Source organism: Natrix helvetica (genome assembly GCF_964273705.1).
Source record: "Natrix helvetica genome assembly, chromosome: 1".
Taxonomy (NCBI): domain Eukaryota; kingdom Metazoa; phylum Chordata; class Lepidosauria; order Squamata; family Natricidae; genus Natrix; species Natrix helvetica.
The window spans coordinates 14,278,958-14,302,939 of NC_138548.1; the positions used below are offsets into that span (position 1 = coordinate 14,278,958).

Genomic DNA, 23,982 nt, shown 5'->3' on the forward strand with positions numbered 1-23,982 from the left:
GGAGACAATAAGTTCAATTCATTAGGGTGAAAATCTGTTCCTGACTTCTTGCCAAGTAATTGCTGCTACAGCATGGTGTTTTGAAGATATCCACCTGCCAGCTCTCCAAGCCTGATAAAGGTCTGTAGTTATGAAATCTCTTGAAAGACTGTTTGCCAGGACTTTGTTGGAGAGGAATTAACTTTGAAACTAAATAAAAGGGGTTTTATCGGGACGAGGAGTCGGCTTCGTGCTTTTGGGAAGCCTAGGTCAAAACTTCCTTGATCTGAGCATGTATCTCCTCTAATTCATGGCCATATTTTGTCCTAGGTTCCCAGGACCCTGGGAAAGTGATCCATATCAACAAAGCCAGCCATCAGCCGGTGCGGGTCGGGCTGGCAGAACCGGTGTCTCTGCCGTGCCTGTTTCTCTTGAAAGGCTCCGGCCCATCAAATCCCAGTGAACTGTCTGATCCCCCCCGTATCAAGTGGAGCAAAGTACAGTCTGCCACGGGACAGCCGGAAAATCTCTCTTTGCTGGTAGCCAAGGATAACGTGGTGAAGATCTCCAAAAACTACGAGGGTAGAATTGCCTTGCCTGGATACCCCCACCACCGAGAAAACGCCACCCTCTTGTTTCTGTCTGCTCGGGCCAGTGATGCAGGACTTTATCGATGTGAGATTGTCACTGGGATGCATGATGAGCAAGACCTGGTCCCTCTGGAAGTTACAGGTAAGAAAAGGACTCGGTATATCTTTATATATATATATCTGTAATAAGCCGAAGGACAGAAAGGGGGAGTAGTGAGCTCCCTCCCATACTTGGGCATACCAGGGGTTGTAATACAAATACATACCTATTTCCCTGGCTCAGCTGATAAGGAGGAGAGCCTGTGGCTTAGTGGCTAACATATCTGCCTAATATGTAATACAGCCCAGGTTCAACTCCCAGTAAGGGTATGGCTAGATGATGAGAGCTAAATAGCTTGAAATAGATCTATACTAGTCTCCCTTTATTTATTTATCAGCACAAATATACCACATATATATATATTATAATGTTATATATATAACATTATACACCATATTTTTCGGAGTATAAGACGCATCTTTTTTCTTCAAAAAACAGGCTGAAAATCTGGGTGCATCTTATACATCGAATACAGCATTCTTGGCCTCTCGAAGCCCCGCCCCCCTTCACCAAAATGGCCGTGCAGAGCCTTATGGAGGCTTTCAAAGAGCTCCTGGGGGCTGGGGGAGGCAGAAAATGGGCCTTTTTTTGCACCCCAGCCCCCAGCAGCACTCTATAAACCTTCATAAGGCTATGCATGTAATTTGTTTTTACAAAAAACGGGCCCGTTTGCGCAAAAAACAGGCCGGTTTTTTGCTTGTTTTTGGCCTCCCCACCCCCAGAGGACCACTCTGCAAGCACCCCCAAGGCTATTCATGCCTTTTTTAAAAAAAAATGGGCCATTTTTGGGAGGTTTGCAGAGTGCAAAAACTTTTTTTTCCTTTGAGAAAGCTCTTTAGTTAAAGTGATTGATGAGAATTAGATTGATCAAATGCTGTGCCAGCAGAAACAAAGTCTTAGGGGTTCAGATTGTCAGCCATTTCCTTCTCCAGCACATGGATAAATACACCTGGAAACATCTACCTACCTACTCTCTCTCTCCCTACCTACCTAGTGTATTTCTCTCTCTCTCGCTCTTTCTCTCTCTCTATCCCTCTATCTACCTACCTACTTTTTTAAAAAAATTGCCTCTTCAAAACCTTGGTGCATCTTATACACTGGTGCCTCTTATACTCTGAAAAATACGGTACATACATACATATATACATACGTACATACATACACACAGTTTCCCTGAAAATAAGACCTATCCTGAAAATAAGACCTACTTAAGAGCCTCTGCCGCTCATTCTGGAGGCCAAGCAGTGTGCTAGTGCCAGGGCTACAAGGTGAGGCATGTGTTGGGGAGTGGATGGCTTGGTGCGGGGGCTCTGATACATGGCACGTGGGGCAACTCCTCTGACCTGCCTTGCGGTGGAAGCACTGGCAAGCCACGCAGCCTCCTGTCCCGCCCTAAGCAAGTCGAGGAAGTGGGCCTTCTGTACATGGAAAAAAATAAGTCAACACCCCCCCCCCAATAAGCCCTAATGCTTATTTTGGAGCCCAAAAGAAAATAAGATCCAGTCTTATTTTCAGGGGAAATTGTGTGTGTGTGTGTGTGTACCTACATACATATGCTTAATGTACATACATACACACACACACGTATAAAGAGAAATAGAGATAGAGATAGATTTAAGGTGGGGAAAGGACTCTGCTTTATGTCTCAGAAAGAAATGAGAAATATTTGGTGACTGATGGAAGGGAGGTAAAAATGCTCCTCAACCCTGATCAAAATTGCAAAATAATCACCAAAGATGATGTGACAAGACGCTATTTTGCATTGCTTCCCAAGCCTGGGTAAATTACCTAAAATTGTTTTTTTCTTTGGATAAAGACACAGGAGCCCATGTTTTTTAATTGACGTAAACTGATTTAATTTTGTCATGTGTACTAAAATACATTCAAAAATCCCCCCCAAGGATTCCCCCGAAGATGAAAATCGATGAAATTACCAATGATAATTTGTTGAACGGACATAAAAGATCATTTAGTGATAGGGTTTTTATAATACAGGTAGTCCTCGAGTAACGACCATTCATTGTCAGTCAAAACTACAGTGGTGCTGAAGGACAGACCTCTGCAATTGGTCCTTCAAGTTTTAAACTTTCTGATAAGCAATTTTGGATAATAAAGGAAAAAAATTGGGGAGCATTGCATTAATGCCATATACAGGTAGTCTTTTGTTTACGACCACAATCAAGCCAAATATTTATGTTGCTAAGCAAGACATTTGTTAACTGAGTTTTGCCCCATTTTACGACCTTTCTTGCCGCAGTTGTTAAGTGAATCACTGCCGTTGTTAAATTATTATTCTGATTGTTAAGTGAATCTGGCTTTCCCCATATGACTTGGCTTGTCAGCAGGTCGCAAAAGAGGATTGCATGACCCCGGGACACTGCAACCGTCATAAATATGAATCAGTTGCCAAACATCTGAATTTTAATCATGTGACCCTGGGGATGGTGCAACAATCGTAAGTGAAAAAAATGATTGTAGGTCACTTTTTTCAGTGCCGTTGTAACTTTGAATGGTCACTAAACAAATGGTTGTAAGTCGAGGACCGCCTGTAAGAAGGAATCTGGGAGCTTTTTCAACTACACGTTTTTTAAAAAGTCAGAAGCTTTCAAGAGCTACCGCTCATTTCATCCGAAGTGCCTTTTTGTCTTTTAAAAATATGTCCAGCTCTTTTAGAAGATGCTACGAAACTCTTCCTGATTTACCGTATTTTTCGGAGTATAAGACGCACCCTTTTCCCTCAAAAAAGAGGCTGAAAATCTGGGTGCGTCTTATATACTGAATACAGCATTTTTTTGCCTCCTGAAGCCCCGCCCCCTTCACCAAAATGGCCGTGCATAGCTTGTAGCAGGCTTTCAGAGAGCTGCTAGGGGCTGAGGAGGGCAGAAACGAGCAAAAAATGGGCAATTTTTTGCTCAATTTTGCCCCACCCGGCCCCCAGGAACACTCTATAAGCTTCCTAATGCCCTTTTTTTTTGACAAAAAGCGGGCCCGTTTTTGCGACAACCGGCCATTTTTTGCTTATCCCCCCCACCCCCGGAACATTCTACAAGCCTCCTAAGGGCTATTCATGCCCTTTTTTTATTTGAAAAAAAAGGGGCCGTTTTCACGAAAAACAGGCCGTTTTTGGGAGGTTTGCAGAGTGCAAAAACTTTTTTTTTAATTTGCCTCTTCAAAACCTTATTGCATCTTATAAATAATAATAATAATAATAAAATTTATTTCTTAGCCGCACCCTCTCCCGAAGGACTCGGGGCGGCGTACAAGAAAACACATAAAATATAAAATAGGCAACACATACACAATAAACAAATACATGTACATGGACATGGAGAAGGGAGGCAGATAAATAGAGACAATCAAAACACAGTAAATTCTAAAAAACCCAGAATTAAAATTAAAAAACCCGTCAGGAGCAGAGTGAGCGAACTATGGTTGAGCCAGGCCAGCTATTTGGAATAGGTGGGTCTTGAGCTTTATCCGAAAGGCGCGGAGGTCAGAGGTAGTCCTAATATCCGGGGGAAGGTCATTCCACAGGGCTGGGCCCGCTACAGAGAAGGCTCTACTCCTAGACACCGCCCCCCGACATTGTCTGGCGGACGGCACCTGGAGGAGTCCCTCTCTGTGCGAGCGGATTGGTCGCAGGGATGTATGGGGCAGGATACGATCCCGCAGGTATCTAGGTCCTGAGCCATGGAGCGCTTTAAAGATCGTTATCAAGACCTTGAAACGCACCCGGTAGACCACAGGTAGCCAGTGCAGCTCGCTCAGGAAAGGTGTCACATGGGAGTACCTTGTACTCTCCATTATTACCCGCGCGGCCGCGTTCTGGACCAACTGTAGTCTCCGAGTGCATTTCAAGGGAAGCCCCATGTAGAGAGCGTTGCAGTAGTCCAGGCGAGACGTCACCAGCGCATGAGTGACTGTGCGCAAGGCATCCCGGTCCAATAGGGGGCGCAATTGGCGCACCAGGCAAACCTGGTGGAACGCCCCCCTTGCCACGGCCGTCACATGGTCATCCATGGACAGCCGGGCATCCAGGAGGACGCCCAAATTGCGCGCCCGCTCCACCGGGGCAAGTTGTACGTCCCCGATGGCCAGAGATGGAATTAACTGGTTGAACCGGGGGGCCGGCAGCCACAGCCACTCTGTCTTGGAAGGGTTGAGCCTGAGTCGGTTGTCATCCATCCAGACCCGTACGGCTTCCACACACCGGGACATCACTTCGACGGCTTCGTTGGGGTGGTTCGGGGTGGAAATGTACAGCTGAGTATCATCAGCGTACAGATGATATCCCACCCCAAAACCACGGATGATCTCACCCAGCGGCTTCATATATGTGTTGAACAGGAGCGGCGAGAGGACCGACCCCTGCGGCACCCCACAGATAAGGGGGCTTAGAGTCGACCTCTGCTCCCCTGTCAACACACGTTGCGTCCAGCCGGAGAGGTAGGAGCCGAACCACCGTAGAACGGTGCCCCCGACCCCCAACCCCTCCAGTCGGTGCAACAGGATACCATGGTCGATGGTATCAAAAGCCGCGGAGAGATCTAATAGGACCAGGATAGAGGAACAACCCCTATCTCTGGCCCTCCAGAGATCATCCACCAACGCGACCAAGGCCGTCTCCGTGCTGTGTCCGGGGCGAAAGCCGGACTGGCGCGGGTCTAGATAATCATTTTCCTCCAGATGTCGTGGAAACTGATAAGCCACCACACTCTCTACAACCTTCGCCAAAAAGGGAAGGTTGGAGACAGGACGATAATTGGCCAGCTCCATAGGGTCCAGGGAAGGCTTCTTGAGCAAGGGTCTCACCACCGCCTCTTTCAAGGCGGCTGGAAGAGACCCCTCGCCCAACGAAGCGTTCACTAGGCCCTGGAGCCAGTCGCGTGTAACCTCCCAGGATGCCAGTACAAACCAGGAGGGACACGGGTCCAGCAAACATGTGGTAGGTCGCAGTCGTCCACGCACTCTGTCCAAATCCTCAATGGCAACCAAATCAAACTCTTCCCAGGTTGGTTTCTCAAGAGTCGCCACGGACGTCTCCACTGGGCCACTGAAAGGGACCCAGTCCTTCCGGATTTGAGCGATTTTATCCTGCAGGTATTTCCCAAATTCCTCTGCCCTACCCTGTAAAGGGGCCTCCCGCGGCCTCTGAAACAGAAGGGAGCGGGATACCCGAAACAGGGCGGCAGGGCGGTTCTCTGCGGATGCAATGAGAGCGGCACAATATTGACGTTTGGCCGCTCTCAATGCCACAAGGTACGTCCTTAAATGGGCTCGTACCTGTGTTCGGTCAAATTCGGAACGGGAGGATCTCCAACGACTCTCTAGGCATCTCTTGCGGCACTTCATCACCCTTAGCTCCTCGGTAAACCAAGGGGCCAGGGTGGATCGTTGCCGCCGGAGAGGCCGCAAAGGCGCCACCCGGTTCAAGGCCCCGGTAGTCGCGTTGTTCCACGCGACCACCAGGTCCTCTACCCGAGGGCGGGTCAGGGCTACAGGAGGTGGCCCAAGCTCCATCTGGAACCTATCTGGTTCCATCAGGCGCCTGGGGCGGAACCATCTAGTATTTTCCGGTTCCGCCTCCCCGCAGCGGGGGGTAGCTCCAGGGAAGTCAAGTCGGAGGAGTGAGTGGTCTGACCATGACAGCGGAGTGATGGTTAAGTCTCCTCCTCCCAGATCATTCAACCACTGGCCAGAGACAAAAACGAGGTCCAGGGTGTGACCTCCCTCGTGTGTCGGGCTCTGAATCAGTTGAGTCAGGTCCATGGCTGTCATGGAGGCCATGAACTCCCGAACCCCCTCAGATGCTCCTCCCACCGATGGCAGGTTAAAGTCCCCCATCACTAAAAGTTTGGGGGTCTCAACCGCCACCGATGCGACCAGCTCGAGGAGTTCGGGCAGGGCCGCTGATGTATAGCGAGGAGCCAGGTATACTATCAGCAAGCCCAACTGTCTCCCAGGGCCCCATTTCACAACAAGGGATTCACATCCGGACGTCTGTGGCACAGTGGACTCCCTCGGCTCTAAGTCCTCCCGAATAATCACTGCTACCCCACCGCCCCTTCCCTGGGCCCGGGGCTGGTGAAATGCACGATAACCTGGCGGGCACATTTCCACGAGGGGTAAACCTCCCTCGTGGCCCAGCCAGGTCTCCGTTATTCCCGCGAGGTCCGGCTCCCCCTCCAGAATTAGATCGTGAATGAGGGGGGCCTTATTAACGACGGACCTCGCATTGCATAACAACAGCCTCAGGCCCTGGGCCTGGAGCTCCTGACCACCTAGAACGCGGGGGTTGGTACAAACGACCGGGTGTAACCAGCACCCACGTTCTCCCAACCGACTGCGAGTTTTTGATCTGTCCTCGTATCTGCCCCTCCCTACAACCGTTGGAATCAAGAAGCCCTGCACCAGAACGACATCCTCCCCCTCCTCCTCCGGTGCAGGGCTTCTTGATTCCAACGGTCGTGGATACTCCGGTGCATCTTATACTCCAAAAAATACGGTAATGCCAGTCCCTTCAGAACACATTTGTGGAGTTGGCAGGCCCAAGCGATTAGTCCAGGGGTGTCAAACTCAAAGCTCGCGGACCGCATGTGGCCCGCAGGGTGCTTAGATCTGGCCCCCAGACCTGTCCTGTAAACAGCGAAGGACCCGCCTGTGGCGTATCTGCCAGCGCAAACGGAGCTCAGAAGGACTCCATTTTTGGCCACGATGGCCTCCTGCAACCCTCTGCCAGTGGGCTCCATTTTCACTGGCAGAGGGCTGCAGGAGGTCGTCGCGGCCGAAAACGGAGCCTCGATGAATGATGTTGAGCTGGCCATGCACACACACACACCCCGTTCCTTCGAGGTCAAACTCAACCCTGATGTGGCCCTCAATGAAATCGAGTTTGACACCCCCCTAGGTTAGTCATTTATTCTCTCCCCCGCTCCACCCGAATTTGACGCAGGGCATCGTGATGAGTATCAATTCAGCCTTAGCTTCCATTCCCATTGGTTTAATCGTATTCCTCCCTTGCTTTTATATCAAAGGGGTGTGTGGGTGTGCGTTAATGAAAGACTACAAAAAACCCCCAATCTGGTTGTGATTACACATAGACTTTGAGCATCACTTGTATGCTAATTAAAGGACTTCGTGGTGGTTTATGAAGTTCAATAATTTGACAACCTCTGTCACAGAGCTTTCTAAGTAAGAGACATGTCACAAAAGGGGGGGGAAAAAAGGAAGAGGGAGGGCGAAGGTTGTGCTGCGCGCAACCGGTGTGCAAGAGCTCCTTCCAAGAGAATTGAGACAGCAATCATCAAAGCTTGCATTTCACAATATTTTTATTAAAAGGAGAGGAGATGCCCTTGGGTTGTGCGATGGCCTCCGTCGCAAATATCTTAGCAACATTGCAGCACAGAAGTGGTTTGACCTAAAGAGTTTAATTTCCCATTCAGCCAGGCGCTCTCCCATCCAAGAACTGACCACGGTTGACCCTGCTTAGCTTTAGAGATCAGCCAAGAACAGATAGTCACCCTCTATCTGTTTTCATCAGCCAAGATTGACTAAGTGTTACTCCATATGTTTGGGTGGTTTTTTTGCCCTAGAACGGGGGTGTCCAAACTTGGGAACTTTAAGACTTGTGGACTTCAACTCCCAGAATTCCCCAGCCAGCCATACTGGCTGGGGAATTCTGGGAATTGAAGTCCACAAGTCTTAAAGTTCTCAAGTTTGGACACCCCTGCCCTAGAAAGTCAATTTCTTTTTTCTAGTCTTGGCAACTGCCTGGAAAGGCCTTGCATTTTTCTTGGTAAGCTGAGCAGAGAGTCATGGGTCCAAATTCACCCAGCAAACTTTGTTTCCAAGTCTGGGCTAGAACTCCCAGTCTCCCAGTTTCTAGTCTGGTGTCTTTGACCATCCTACCAAACTGGTCCTACCTGTTAATAACCTTCTATATGCCTCTATCCTCAATTTAGAATCTAAAACCCACCATGTTTCCCTGAAAATAAGACCTACCCCCAAAATAAGACCTAGCTTGATTTTTTACACGTGCACCCAATAGAAGTCCTACCCCCCAAAATAAGCCCTAGTTAAGACCTCACACACTCTGGGGTGCATGGGATGGGATGAGGCCCACGGGTAAAAATCAAGCTAGGGTAGGGTTGTGGGGTGGAGCTGCCCTACTTACCTTTGGACAGTTGCAGCTAAGCCTCGCATCCCCTGACACCTGCTTCGCCTTGCCAGCCCACTTCTTCTGTGGCTGCTTGCCATCACTCGCATGCGTCGCCCCCGCCTCCAGGAGGCCTTCAGGAGAAACAGGCTCTGGATTGACACATGCGATGCCTCACAAGCTGATTTCCCTGTCAGAGGCCTTTCCTGAAGGCTTCTACCAGCGAAACGGAGGCTGGGGATGACGCATGCAAGCAGAAGAAGTGGCTGGCAGCGGGCTCCTGCTGGCCGGGGCTGTTGGTGCCACCATTGCGAGGTGAGTCAATAGGAGATACCCTCCCAAAATAAGACCTGGTGCCATTTTTGGTGGCAAGATAGGTAGGTAGGTAGGTAGGTAGGTAGGTAGGTAGGTAGGTAGGTAGATAGATGATGGATGGATAGATAGATAGATAGATAGATAGATAGATAGATAGATAGATAGATGGGTAAGTAGGTAGGTAGGTAGGTAGGTAGGTAGGTAGATAGATAGATAGATAGATGATAGATAGATAGATAGATAGATAGATAGATAGATAGATAGATAGATAGATAGATGGGTAAGTAGGTAGGTAGGTAGGTAGGTAGATAGATAGATAGATAGATAGATAGATAGATAGATAGATAGATAGATAGATAGATGATAGATGGATGGATAGATAGATAGATAGATAGATAGATAGATAGATAGATAGATAGATGGGTAAGTAGGTAGGTAGGTAGGTAGGTAGGTAGGTAGGTAGGTAGGTAGGTAGATAGATAGATAGATAGATAGATAGATAGATAGATAGATGATAGATAGATAGATAGATAGATAGATAGATAGATAGATAGATGGGTAAGTAGGTAGGTAGGTAGGTAGGTAGATAGATAGATAGATAGATAGATAGATAGATAGATAGATAGATAGATGATAGATAGATAGATAGATAGATAGATAGATAGATAGATAGATAGATAGGTAAGTAGGTAGGTAAGTAGGTAGGTAGGTAGGTAGGTAGGTAGGTAGGTAGGTAGGTGGGTGGGTGGGTGGGTGGATGGATGGATGGATGGATGACCAGGTCTTATTTTCAGGGAAACACAGGGTATATCCTTCTATCCACAAAAAAGAGGGTCTCAAACTATACTCCAAAGCACCAGAGGGCAGGACAAGAAATAATGGCTGGAAATTAATCAAAGATAGAAGCAGCAACCTGGAATTAAGGAGAAACTTCCTAACAGGGAGGACAATTAACCAGTGGAACAGAAGTTGCCTTCAGAAGTTGTGGGTGTTTCATCACTAGAGATTTTGAAGAAGAGACTGGACAGTCACTTGTCCGAAACGGTATAGGTCAGTTTTTCTGCTAGGGTGCCAAAAGGACGCAAGCACACGCAATAGCACGTGTCTACACCCATAATGCAATGCTCTCCCTCCTGTGCATGTGCACACAAACCAATCCCCCCTGCCCCCCCCGTTCCCCCTCCCTCGCGCATGTGCACAGGGCTCACTGAAGCCTCCGAACTTCCGGTAGGCCCATTGGGCCATTTTTAGCTTCCCTCCCCCCTGATTACAAAAGCTTTCCTAATGCCTGGGGAGGGAGAAAACAGCCTTCCCTTGCCCTCCAGAAGGCCAAAAATCAGCTGGCCAGCGTGCGCATGTAGGAGCTCATATAGGGCAATGCCTGGCGTGCCCTCAGATATGGTCCCTCAGATATGATTCTGTAGCATGCGTGCCATAGGTTTGCCATCACGGGTCTAGGATCTCCTGCTTGAACAGGGGGCTGGACTAGAAGACCTCCAAGGTCCCTCCCTGCTCTATTCTATTCTAATTCACATCTCCTTGTCTTCTCACTTTTCAACCCTGCCTAGGTGTGGTTTTTCACTACCGAGCGGCTAGCAACCGCTACGCTTTGACTTTCTCAGAGGCGCAGAAGGCCTGCGAAGAGAACTCGGCTGTGGTTGCATCTCCTGCTCACCTGGAGGTGGCCTTTGAGGATGGCTACGACAACTGTGACGCCGGGTGGCTCTCCGACCACACTGTTAGGTATATGGAAGAATCTACCTTCCAACTAGCTTGATTGACGGATGGATGATCCAATTTTCTGCTCTGACTTGGTACCAGATGAATGAGGCTTTTGTTCTGACTTCCTTTTTCCTTCCAAGAAAAAAGAGGAGATCCCTTCCCTGTCTCCCTGTACAGCAAATGTTGTGAATTTCCAAATGTTACATTGCCAAAGGGGGCTCGAGTATATTTTGATTATTTTATTGCAGCGAATCAGGGACGTGCGGTCAGGGGAGGCAGGGGAGGCAGAGCCTCACCTCTCTTCATGAAATAATAGTATATAATATTATATACTATATATATATATAATATTATATTATATACATCCATCCGGCCGCACCCGGGAGCTGCGGAGGCAGAAATGTTGTCGGCGCTCTCGGATGACGAAGGCACGAAAGCGACTGGGGAACGACGAGAACCTTCCTGCCTCTGCTGGATTTCGCGCGTTCCTCGCGACTGCAATATGCAGTCACGAGGAGCGCGCAAAGTCCAGCAGAGGCAGGAAGGTTCTCGTCGTTCCCCAGTCGCTTTCGAGGACTGCGGAGCGCAAGCCGGCGGAGCACGCTCAGGAAGGCGGGGAATGGGATCACGTGTGCTAGAGGCTGAGGCAGCCTGAGCCTCCAGCACACGTGGTCCCATTCCCCGCCTTCCTGATGACGTCACCAGCCTCACCAGCCATAAACCTCACCGCACGTCACTGCAGCGATTTATAACTGCAGGCTAAACTAAGAGGACTTTGGGCTGCCAAGGGTCGGCAACCTTAAACACTCAAAGAGCCATTTGGTCCCGTTTCCCACAGAAAAGAAAACGCCCGGAGCCACAAAACTTTTCCTGTGCCTGACTTATTTCCTGAGCGGCTACAAAACTAGCATACGTAGTTGAATTAAACGTTCTGTTTCCTTCTGAAACTTTCCTTTTCTTGGATTTATCCATGGTTGGTCTACCGGGAGTCGAAAAGCTCCATAAATCGCATGCTGGCAAGTGTCACACATTGGCAGGGCATAGTTTGAGTGACAGGTTCGCCCAAACCGATAGTAAAAAAAATGCTACCGGTTTGGGCGAACCGGTAGCCAGCTGTGTGACAACCAGCTGGGCTGCACAATTTATATTTGCTAGAAATCGCACGCACAGCTGATAGTTGTACGTTGGAACTTTTTTTAAAACTTTTTTTTACTTTTTTTAGCATTTTTTTTTTGAACCGGTAGTATAATAAAGTAAAGAAAAAAAGTTTCAAAGATGGAATTTGTGCTGCACGAAATCCTGCTTCCTAGCCAATCTAAATCGCACGGCACAGCTGTTCCCTCCCCCCCCCCCCGCTGTTCTACTTACCTTTTCAGACTCAGAAAAGGCTTCTTAGTTCCCGCGGTGTGCATGGAGGCAAAGCACGCATGTGGGCGCGAAGTGAACCGGTAGCAGATTTCAGAGCTCCCTGCCCTCTTCCCTATCAGATCTGAATGCAGAGCAATTTACACGGCTGTCCATGATAGTTATGCTGAAATCCTAAAAGGATTTGTGTCGGCACTTCCAGGTTGAAAGGATTAGCGGATGATATCATGTTATCCAGTTAGGGGTTGCTTTGATGTCCTCAGCAGGAGCTGGAGCAAAGGATGGGAGCTCAACCGTACAACATAGCAGCACTCAGGTCTCAAACGTGGGTTGCTTCCCTCCTAACCACGTGAGCCACTGTGCTCTTTGAAAACCTGATACAGAAGAAGAAGAAAAACCGCTAACGCTGTAGAAAGCAAGGCAAGAGTGAACAGGTTTTAGTTAAAGAAGGGTAGATTTCATGAACAAAATTTTCCCTCTTGTAGGTTCAGTTGAACAATGGAGTTGATTGGTTAGAGCAGTTATGGGATTTTACATGCTGTGGCTAAGAATTTTGCATGGAACAGAGATTAAGTTAAATTTAGTGTAGCATCCTAGACTAAGCTAAAATGGGAATTAGCATGTTGTGAGGGTCCAATCATTGACATAGAGTGCTACAGGTAGCCCTTAAGTTACAAAAGTTCACTTAGTGACCGTTTGAATTTACAGCAGCACCAAAAAAAGTGGCTTACGACTGCTTTTTTCGCTTAATGACCGTTGAACACGCGATCAAAATTCAGATACTTGGCAACTGACTCATGTTTATGACGGTCCTGGGTTCATCTGATTGCCTTTTGAGACCTTTTGACAACAAAGTCACGGGGGAAGCCAGATTCACTTAATGACATTGTTACTAATTTAAGAACTGCAAGGATTCACTTAACAACAGCAGCGAGAAAGGTCGTAAAATGGGGCAAAATTCATGTAACAAATGTCTCGCTTAGCCACAAAAATTTGGGACTGCATTGTGGTCGTAAGTTGAGAACTGTCACAGGTAACCTGTTACCTTCCAAAAGTCAGTGAACTTCAGGTCCCAGCAACACCTACCTGCAGGCTGAAACAAGAGGCATGCTGGGAATTGTAGTTCAGCAACATTTAGAGGCCCACAATCCATCCAGACTGTAAATGTTGGCCAATGCATTGGAATGGCAGTTATTCTACTGTCTACACCAGGGGTGTCAAACTCTATTTTATTGAGGGCTACATCAGGGTTGTGTTTGACTTCCAAGGGGAGGGGTGTGGCCAGGGTGGGTGTGGCCAGCTCAATGTCACTGAGGTCAGTAGCGCCTGTGGTGGCCCAAGCGCTCTGCCAATGAAAATCGAGCTCGGAAGGGCTGCCTATGGCTCTTGTGAGCTCCGTTTTCAGCTGTGACATCCTCCTGCAACCCTCTGCCAGTAAAAACAGAGCTAGGAAGGGCCGCCCATGTCTCTTGTGAGCTCCGTTTTCAGCTGTGGTGGCCTCCTGCAACCCTTTGCCAGAGAAAATGGAGCTCGTGAGGGCCCGTGTGGCCCTCCCGAACTCCCTTTTCGTTGGCAGAGGCCCTGTGGGCCTCTGCTGTTTCCAGGGCACTGTTTCCAGGGCGGCCCCATGGCTCAGATTTAAGCACCCCATCAACTGGATCCAGCCCCCAGGCCTTGAGTTTGACACCTCTGGTCTACATCCTTCAGATATATCTGTTGGCTCATCAGTTTTTTTGATGCATTCCTTTCCCATTGTGCAGCGACATTTGCTGCACAAAAAAAAAACCCTTGTTGCAATTGTCTGCACAAACACAGGGACTTTGCTTCTCCTCGCTCCCCCTAGTATCCTTTATTATTTTATCAACGCGCCTGCAATCATCAGTAATGGAGAGGGGGAATCCCTGGAAGTTGCTAGTGAATAGGAGTAACTAAGCAGCAAAAAAAAGACCATACAGAACACCCAATACTGGAATTAATTTTATAAATTCTCCTAGTTAAATTGGAATTAGGGAAGAGGAGTGAATTGAGCAGAACGGCACAAAAGAGCAATAAAAGAACTGAACCAGGGGAAAATCGCTCGTTGCTCACCGCAAGAGACCGATTCGCGGGTTTGCCATTTGAAAGATGCAGATTAGTAGAAAGACACTTAACAATTCACGACAAGGCATGTTGAAGGCGAGAAGGGTAGTTTGCCACCAGGGTCCTTTTGCAGAAGAATTCGGGCCTGGTCTTGAGACAAAGATGGGAGAATTAAAATTATTATTCAGCCCTGGAAAAGGAGGAAGTGTGGTGGAGGGGGGGGAGACAAAGAACAGCCGATTTTTGTTCTTTAACAGAGCAAGATTCTGCTAATAGACTCTATAACAGACATGGGGCATTTTACATCCCCTCCCAGCCAACATCTGGCCCTTTGGCTGCCCTTCCGGGCTCTCGTGAGCTCAATCGGAAATTAGAAATCAAATGTAAATAAATGTACATCATGCAGGCAAAGGGACACGGTGGCTCAGTGGCTAAGACGCTGAGCTTGTCAATCAGAAAGGTCGGCGGTTTGAATCCCTAGCACCGCGTAATAGAGTGAGCTCCCGTTACTTGTCCCAACTTCTGCCAACCTAGCAGTTTGAAAGCATGTAAAAATACAAGTAGAAAAATAGGAACCACCTTTGGTGGGAAGGGAACAGCATTCTGTGCACCTTCGACGTTTAGTCATGCTGGCCACATGACCACAGACAGCGCTGGCTCTTCGGCTTTGAAACGGAGATGAGCACTGCCCCCTAGAGTCGGGAACAACTAGCACATATGTGCGAGGGGAACCTTTATGTTTACCTTTACCATGCACGCAATACAAGTAGTCCTTGACTTACGACCACAACGGAGCCCAAAGTTTCCATTGCTAAGCAAGACAGTCAAGCAAATTTGGCCCCATTTTACAACCTTTCTTGCCACAGTGGTTAAGTGAATCACTGCAGTTGTTAAGTTAGTAGCACGGTTGTTAAGTGAATCTGGCTTCCCCGTTGACTTTGTTTGTCAGAAAAGGTGATCCCATGACCTCGGGCTACTGCAACTGTCATAAATATGAGTCTTAATTGTCAAGCATCCGAGTTTTGATCATGTGATCGTGGAGGTGCTGTAATGGTCTTAAGTGCGAACAGTCCTAAGTCACTTTTTTCAGTGGTGTTGTAACTTTGGACGGTCACTAAATGAACTGTTGTACACTGAGGACCATCTGTACAGTTGCATGGCTGTCCTTCTGAAGGTGAACTAATTTTTTTCCCAATTTACGTATGTGCATGTGTGCGTGCCTACACACTTTCACACCAGCCCTATTGATTCGGCCCTCCCGCGCTTCTCTGAACTCTTTCCAGAATCTCAAGGACTGAGACCTTTGTCCCTTAAACCAATGGTGGGATTCAAATAATTTAACAATCGGTTCTCTGCCCTAATGACCAGCTGGGTAGGCGTGGCTCGATAGCCATGTGACTGGGTGGGCGTGCCCAACTCAATGTCACTCATGTCGATGGGCGCTTCGCCTTTGCTGTTACAATGTCATAAAGGTTAACCGGAGAGGCGGTTTCTGTAAGCAGGGCAACAAAGATTAGGCTAGAAACAACACCAGAATGTTTCCTTCCTGCCTTCCTTGCAGGATTTTCCAGTAAAGTGGAAAAAAAAACAAAAGGAGATTTCTTCCAACAACCGGTTCTCCGAACTGCTTAGAAAGTTAACAACCGGTTCTCCCAAATAGGTGCGACCCGGCTGAATCCCATCACTAACTTAAACCCTTCCATGCTTTTCCTGGAGTCTTTACAGTGTGGCTTTCCTTTATGGCTGTCATAAGCCTTTAATGATGGAGTTTAAAGCAGCTGCATTCTTTCCCACCCCTCAATTCCACTCCCCCCTCCCCCCCCCCCCGCCATCTTCGTACAGGTATCCCATCACCCTGTCAAGACCCGGTTGCTATGGTGATCGCAACAGCCTCCCAGGAGTCCGCAACTATGGCAAGAGAGATGCCAGCGAAGCCTACGATGTCTACTGCTACTCCAGAGAACTCCAAGGCAAGTTATGAGCAGAATATACTGGATTTAATATACTGGACTCCAAGGCACCTGAGGGTAGGACAAGAAGCAATGGGTGGAAACTAATCAAGGAAAGAAGCAACTTAGAACGGAGGAGAAATTTCCTGACAGTTAGAACAATTAATCAGTGGAACAGCTTGCCTCCAGAAGTTGTGAATGCCCCAACACTGGAAGTCTTTAAGAAGATGTTGGATAGCCATTTGTCTGAAACGGTATAGGGTTTCCTGCCTAGGCAGGGGGTTGGACTAGAAGACCTCCAAGGTCCCTTCCAACTCTACTATTGTATTATATTGTATTGTATTGATTTACTGAACTCTTTCCAGGGGCAAAATGCATGGTTGTGTTTTGGGGGGGGAAACGAGAGAATGTTCTGCTTGGTGCACCAATGGATTTGGAACCTGTGTGCGGTTGTGTAACAGAGCCGAAAAGATTTCTCACTTGGAATCCCCTGTACTGGATTAAAAACAGGGGTTCTGGAAATAGAATAGAATAACCGAGTTGGAAGGGACCTTGGAGGTCTTCTAGTCCAACCCCCTGCCTAGGCAGGAAACCCTACACCACCTCAGACAAAGGGTTATCCGACATCTTCTTGTTCCACTACAGGTCTTCCTCAACCCATGACCACAATTGACTTCAAAATTTTCTGTTGCTAAGCGAGACAGTTGTTCAGTGAGTTTTGCTTCAGTTTACAGCCTTCCTTGCCCCAGTTGTTGAGTGAATCACTGCAGTTGTTCAGTTAGTAACACGGTTGTTAAGTGAATTTGGCTTCCCCGCGGATTTTGCTTGTCAGAAAGTCGCAAAAGAGAATCACATGACCTTGGGACACAGCAATGGTCATGTATATGAACCAGCTGCCAAGCATCTGGATTTTGATCATGAATTTTGATGATGGGGATGCTGCAACAATTGTAAGTGTGGAAAAACAGTTGTCTCTTTTTTTCAGCGCTGTTGCAACTTTGAACGGTCACTAAATGAATGGTTGTAAGTCGAGGACCACACATACTCCTTTGAGGACAACCACAAGGCTCTAAATCCATGATGGCAAACCTATGGCATGTGGGCCACAGGTGGCACGCGAAGCCATTTGTTGGGCCAGGCGAGGCATTGCCCTGTCAGTTCCAGGGCTGGCTAGCTGACTTCGCCTTTCATTTTCGGCCATTTTTTGCCATCCGGAGGCTTCCCTGAAGCCTCCGGAGGGCGAAAAACAACTGAACACGCAAACTGGAAGTTTGAGAATGGACGTCCGGGTTGCCCTGAACCCTCCGGGGGTGGGGGAGGCCATTTCCACCCTCCCTAGGCTCCTAGAAAGCGTCTGTAGCCGGGAGAGGGCGAAAAACTGATCCATCGCGTGCAAAAAGGGGGGTGGAGGGGGGGCGTGCACGCAGGCAGGGGTCGCATGTGCATGCATGGGGGGTTGCAAGCATAGTATTATGGGTGTGGGCACGCCCACGCACGACCCACCCACCCCCCGCGCTCTACTCACTTTTGGCACGCAATGGCAAAAAGGTTAGCCATCGCTGCTCTAAATGTTCCGTTTTCAAGTTCAGAACTTTTCTGGCATGTTTGGAATGGGATTAGACCAATGCCAGCACAACTGGCATCAGTACACACAGTCTTCGACTTACGACCACAATTGAGCCCAACATTTCTGTTGTTAAGTTAGATATTTGTAAAGTGAATTTACAAATGAATGAATGCATTGTTAAGGAATCACTGCAGTTGATAAGTGAGTAACCCCGTTGTTAAGTGAATCTGGCTTCCCCACTGACTTTTCTGGTATGGTTGGGACCAGTATTAGATGACTTCCAGCACAATTGAAATCAGTATTTTAAATTCTCAATCATCCATTTGACTGTGAAATAGGGCACTTCAAGCTTGAAATATTTTGAATTTGGAATGTTTTCTGTATCTCTGACTTTGTATGCCCTGAACTCCAATGGATGGAATTTAGGCAGAAAATGCATAAAACATGCAAAGCTACCGTAATTCCCCAGGTTAGAAGGCCACAGACTCTCTGCTAAAAGGTAGGTAGGCAGAGAGTAAAAATTGAGTGGAACTAGGAGGAAAAATAAACCCCAATTGAATTAATTGAGTTTCATTTCCATTAAATTCATTAAATATTGTTGATTTAATTATTAGGGATGGGAAGGGTTGGGGCTTCCATCCAAAAGGAACGCTTTGAAGATTGCAGGAATGCAAATGTAGCATCTGCTTACAGCTTTTAAAACCCAGTTGTCTCTTTTGGTTTCTCCCTTTACTTCTACAATTAGTCCTCAAATTATGACCAGATTAGAGCCTGCCCATCACAGTTATAAGTCGTGATGGCGATAAATCATGTCAACGTGGTGGCTGATCCAATTTTATGACCTTTTTTTGCAGCAGTCATTAAGTGAATGCTGTAGTCGTTAAGCAAGCCAATGTTTTTTGCTGAAAAGCAGAATTTAATGCTGGTTTTTCAGCAAAAATGTTGTAACATGTGGTCACACGTGACTGCGAGATGCTGCAAACAGCCATCAATGTGGGCCATTTGCTGAGTACCCAACATGTGGTTATGTGTCTGTGAGGATGGTGGCCATCAGATCTTCGGAACTGGCTTGTAACTATCCCCAGGGAAGTCTGTCATAACAGGATGTAAATTGAGGACTAGCTGTACTCTTTGAATTTGCACGTTCTAAGCTAAGCTAAAACACAGAGCCGAATAAACATCAAATATTTTTCAAGGCAATGACACCGTGCTGTTTTTCCAAAACTGGAAATAGGTTTTACCATACACTAGCCCAGTGGTGGGCAACCTTTTTTTTCAACTGAGCCAAATCTCGCCAAAACCACGATTGAAATTTATTTTGAGAGCCACATTTTTAAAACCGAAAATACATAGGATGGTACACTGTTTTTAGTTTCAATAAGTTTTTATTGAGAATATTCTGCATGCAAGTATCCACATAGGTCGGGAGGATACAAATAACACAACTAATAAAACAAAAACTTTAGAACGATATTATTTATCGATAACGTTAAATTCCGTAAAATTTGCCTTACAATGTAGAGAAAATTACATCCTGAGAATGACTGACAAAGTCACAACCACTAATGTGAACATTGGCCTTGCATTTCCTTGGATGGTTTGAGTAAGTCAGGTTTGTATGTTGTGGTTTTTAATTTTAGGCACGATTCCAGGTTCTCATCGATGAGACGATTTCTCAATTTACTCTTGATAAGGTTCATGCTTGAAAATGATTGTTCGCATAAATATGTAGACCCGAACAAGGAAAGAACAGCAAACGCTAGCTTTTTTAGTTGATTATATGAGTCAGGAGTACTATTCCAGGTGTTAAAAATCAACATATCTTCCTTCTCCAGGTCTTTCAAAGCAGACCACTTGTGCTGTGAACTAAGTTCACATTTGTTTTTCTCCAATCTTTCTAAATCAGCACAAAGACGTTCAGATTTCGAGCTCCACAGTTCTTTGTTTTCTAAATCCAGCAATTGCATTTCAAAGTTGCCAATGTCGATATTAAAGGGAGAAAAATTTAATTCCGTTACAGTGGGATCCAGAGGTTTTTTGACAAAGGCCATCGTCGCTTTGCTGTTCCTGAATTCCAAAATTGGTCCTATGACTGCAGAATGCTGCAAAATACCATAAATGCAGGCCAGTTGTTGAGTGTTTCAAATGTGATTGGAACACTCAACAAGGTGACCACAGTGTGTGTGTGTGTGTGTGTGAGTGAGACAGACAGACAGACAGAGAGAGGAACAGAGAGAGGGAGTGAGAGAGGGAATCAGAGAGAGACTGACAAAGTCTGACAGAATCAGAGAGGTACTTTTAACTACCTGGCAGCGGCGTTTTGCCTTGGGGGGCTCCTCAGAACATCCCAAGACTTCGGAGGGAAGCTTACAGCCCGGAGCAGGAGCAAAGCCCCTTTCCCAACTGGCCCTTCCTGCCTCGGAATGCTTCGGAGGGAAGCTTCTGCAAAAGCCCGGGCGAGTGACAACAAGTTCCCGCCGTTACAAAGTCTCTGAGGCTGTAATTTTCTGAGCTGTGCGCGCGCGCCTGTTTTCCACGGCGTAGAGCAGCGGCGAGATTCTGCGCGGCGAGCGATGATTCCGGGGGCCATCCGGGAAGATGAGGAACGCAAGGGGGGGCCCTGTCCCCCCACTGATGGCCTCCGGAATCATCGCTCGCCGCTGCTCCACGCCATGGAAAACAGGCGCGCGCGCACAGCTCAGAAAATTACAGCCTCGGAGACTTCGTAACGGCGGGAACTTGTTGTCACTCGCCCGGGCTTTTGCAGAAGCTTCCCTCCGAAGCGTTCCGAGGGAGGAAGGGCCAGTTGGGAAAGGGGCTTTGCTCCTGCTCCGGGCTGTAATTGCACCTATGTTTTCCACGGCGTGGAGCAGCAGCGAGCTCTGCGCGGCCAGCGATGATTCCGGAGGCCATCAGTGGGGGGCAGGCCATCAGGCCATCAGTGGGGGGCAGGGTCCCCCCTCACGTTCCTCATCTTCCCGGATGGCCCCCGGAGTCATCGCTGGCCGCGCAGAGCCTCGCCGCTGCTCCACGCCGTGGAAAACATAGGCGCAATTACAGAGGCTAGCTGCAGAGTCCTGACTTTTGGGGCGGCCGCCCGAGAGGAGGGAGGGGAGCGGGCGCCCAGCACACAGAAGAGCCGCATTAAAGTGTGTAAAGAGCCGCATGTGGCTCGCGAGCCGCGGCTTGCCGACCACTGCACTAGCCGATAACCCGGCGTTACCCCAGTATTTATTTATAGGGGGAAAATGTCCGGACCAAACGTAATTTCTAATGTTGGATTTTCTCCCTTACCAGAGGGAGCCCCCTTGTGGAGCACTGTGAAGCTGTTATCATGGCAACTCCACTGCGCTGTACAGTAGAAGCCATTTTACGGCAGTACAGTAGAAGCCATTGAAAGGTACAACAGGCTGTATCTTAACAGAACACCCACCCCCAAAGGGTGTTAGGGGTGTCTTACCCCCACAGTATTTTTCTCCAGAAAGTAAATCATCTGTATACCAAGTTTGGTTGAAATTGCTCAAGGCGTTCCAGAGTTACGCTGGAACACACACACCAGTGGTGGGTTACGTCCGGTGCCTGCCGGGAGCACCTTCCGGGAGCACCGTTCTAGTATGGTGCTCCGGAGGGCCTGCCCACCTGCGCTCCTTACCGGTATTGGAAGTTTTCGAGGCTTCCGCACATGCACACGGAGCGTATGCGCCTGTGCCACGCTCCGCCAAGCAGCTGTAGCGTCGCAGAGTCGTGGCGGAGGTGTGGCGGGCAGGAAGTACGCATGTGCATGCTGGGCAAGTGTGTGCATGTTCATGTGGTGGATGCCCAGCCTTGTTGCACCGTACCGATTGCAACGGGATCTGGAACCCACCACTGACACACACATAGATAGATAGATAGATAGATAGATAGATAGATAGATAGATAGATAGATAGACAGACAGACAGACAGACAGACAGACAGACAGACAGACAGACGATGATAGATAGATGATAGATTGATAGATAGATGATAGATAGATGATAGATAGATAGATAGATTTTTAAATTTGTAATCTCCATGGGATATTTAATTTTAACTTATTTTAATATTTCTATGTTATAATAATGATGTATTGTGTTTTTTATGCCTCCTCCGCACAATGTGTAATTTTATATTATGTGTTTTATTTATTGTACGCCGCCCCGAGTCCCTTTGTGGAGAGGGAGCGGCTAACAAATTTAATAAATAAATAAATAAATAAATAGATTAGATAAATAGATAGATGATAGATAGATGATAGATTGATAGATGATAGATAGATGATAGATAGATAGATAGACAGACAGACAGACAGACGATGATAGATAGATAGATGATAGATTGATAGATAGATGATAGATAGATGATAGATAGATAGATTAGATGATAGATAGATGATAGATAGATGATAGATTGATAGATGATAGATGATAGATAGATAGATAGATAGATAGATAGATAGATAGATGATAGATAGATAGATAGATAGATAGATAGATAGATAGATAGATGATAGATAGATGATAGATAATAGGTAGATAGATAAATAGATAGGTAGGTAGGTAGGTAGGTAGGTAGGTAGGTAGGTAGGTAGGTAGGTAGGTAGGTAGGTAGATAGATAGATAGATAGATAGATAGATAGATAGATAGATAGATAGATAGATAGATAGATACAGATGATAGGTAGGCAGGCAGGCAGACCCGACAGACAGACAGACAGACAGACAGACAGAGAGATAGATAAACAGATTTGCTCCCTATTTATTAATCTGCCTCTTAAACACCTCTTTCTAGCAGCTCTAGTAGGACAGGCTATTGAGGCTTGTCAGAGACATTTTATTGGTCTTTCTGGGAAGCAGTGAAATAGACTTCAAGGACCTATTTGGAGCAGATGGCTGTTGATTGAATGATACCTGCCAGAAGCAAATGAAATGCCACTCTCTTAGAGGCTCCTTGGAAACTCTTGTTGCTGATTGTTAGAAAAGAGCTAGGGCTGGCTTGATCTTGAGTAACCCAATTGAGCATCACTTGTGTTACAAAATGGAGTTCCTTCGGCTCCAGTCCTGCCTAAACCCAAAAGGTGTTGGCTTAAACAAGTTGCTGAATCCATTCTTCGCGTGTCTTGTGTACATCCCTTGTTTGGGTTTACAGAGGAACATAAACAAATGAGAAATCCCCGATCCTTGGGAAATTGCATTTAATTAAAACTTAGGAGAGAATATGGAATGAGGTTCCATGCAAAACTGGGTTTCTGACCTAGGCTTTACAAAATCACGAAGCAGACTCCTTGTCCCGGCAAACCCCCTTTTTATTAAGCTAATGTGAATTCCTCTCATTCACATCCAGCAAAGTCCCGGCAAACAGCCTTTCAAGGGTGAATTTACAACCACAGACCTTATCAGGCTTGGAGAGCTGCCAGGCCGATATCTTCGCAACGCTGTATAAGAAAATACTTGGCCAGGAGTCTCGAACAAATCTTCACCCTAATGAATTGAACTAATTGTCTCCTGAAAACTCCCCTCCTCTTTCGCTCCTCTTTATTCCCTATGGGAGGGGCTATTCACTGTCCACCTGTGCCTTTATTCTCAAGTCGGCCCTTGTTTTTTAGCTGTTCCCTTCTCCTGGGAGCTCTGCGCTTGCGCACACTGGGAACAGGCTCCAACTGTTCTTCTGCCCCACTGATGTCCGACTCCAAAGGCAGCTGATAACTGTCAGACGGCCCTGGCCCCATCTCTGCTTCCGACACAGGGCACTCGTCAGAGCCGTCAGAGCCTCCAGACTCCAGGACTGGCCCATGTTCCTCCCCAACCTCCTCACTGTCTGAGTCTGCCACCAGCTCTGCTGGCCCCTGGTGGGCCACAACAGTTTGATGCTGGCCCCAAGAAAGTATTTGGCTTCCCACAGGGTACCTATCCTGGCTAGTTTAGTACAAAGGTATGTCCGGCCATTTTTACAGAGGTTCGAATGTTGCTTCAGCAATAGAGATAGACATAAGATGGACTAGAGACTTCTGGCCAGGTGGTCACCTCATTCTCTTCTAGACAAACCAGCCATTAACTATGATGGTGTAAAAGAAACCCTGGTTTGGTTGGTGCTTCGGAGATGAAGACCCACCTATTTCAAGTAGCTGGCCTGGCTCAATCAT

General features: G+C 47.3%; 1 protein-coding gene across 1 annotated transcript in view; it reads left to right on the forward strand.

Moving 5' to 3' along the window:
- Positions 1-23,982, forward strand: part of NCAN (neurocan) — a gene marked incomplete at both ends in the record, with an annotated part of 110,716 nt that overhangs the window by 20,984 nt on the left and 65,750 nt on the right. Inside the window, 3 exons of the mRNA XM_081938741.1 lie at positions 310-711; positions 10,708-10,882; positions 16,148-16,275. Coding sequence (XP_081794867.1) covers positions 310-711; positions 10,708-10,882; positions 16,148-16,275 — 705 coding nt within the window. The remainder of the gene's footprint in view (positions 1-309; positions 712-10,707; positions 10,883-16,147; positions 16,276-23,982) is intronic.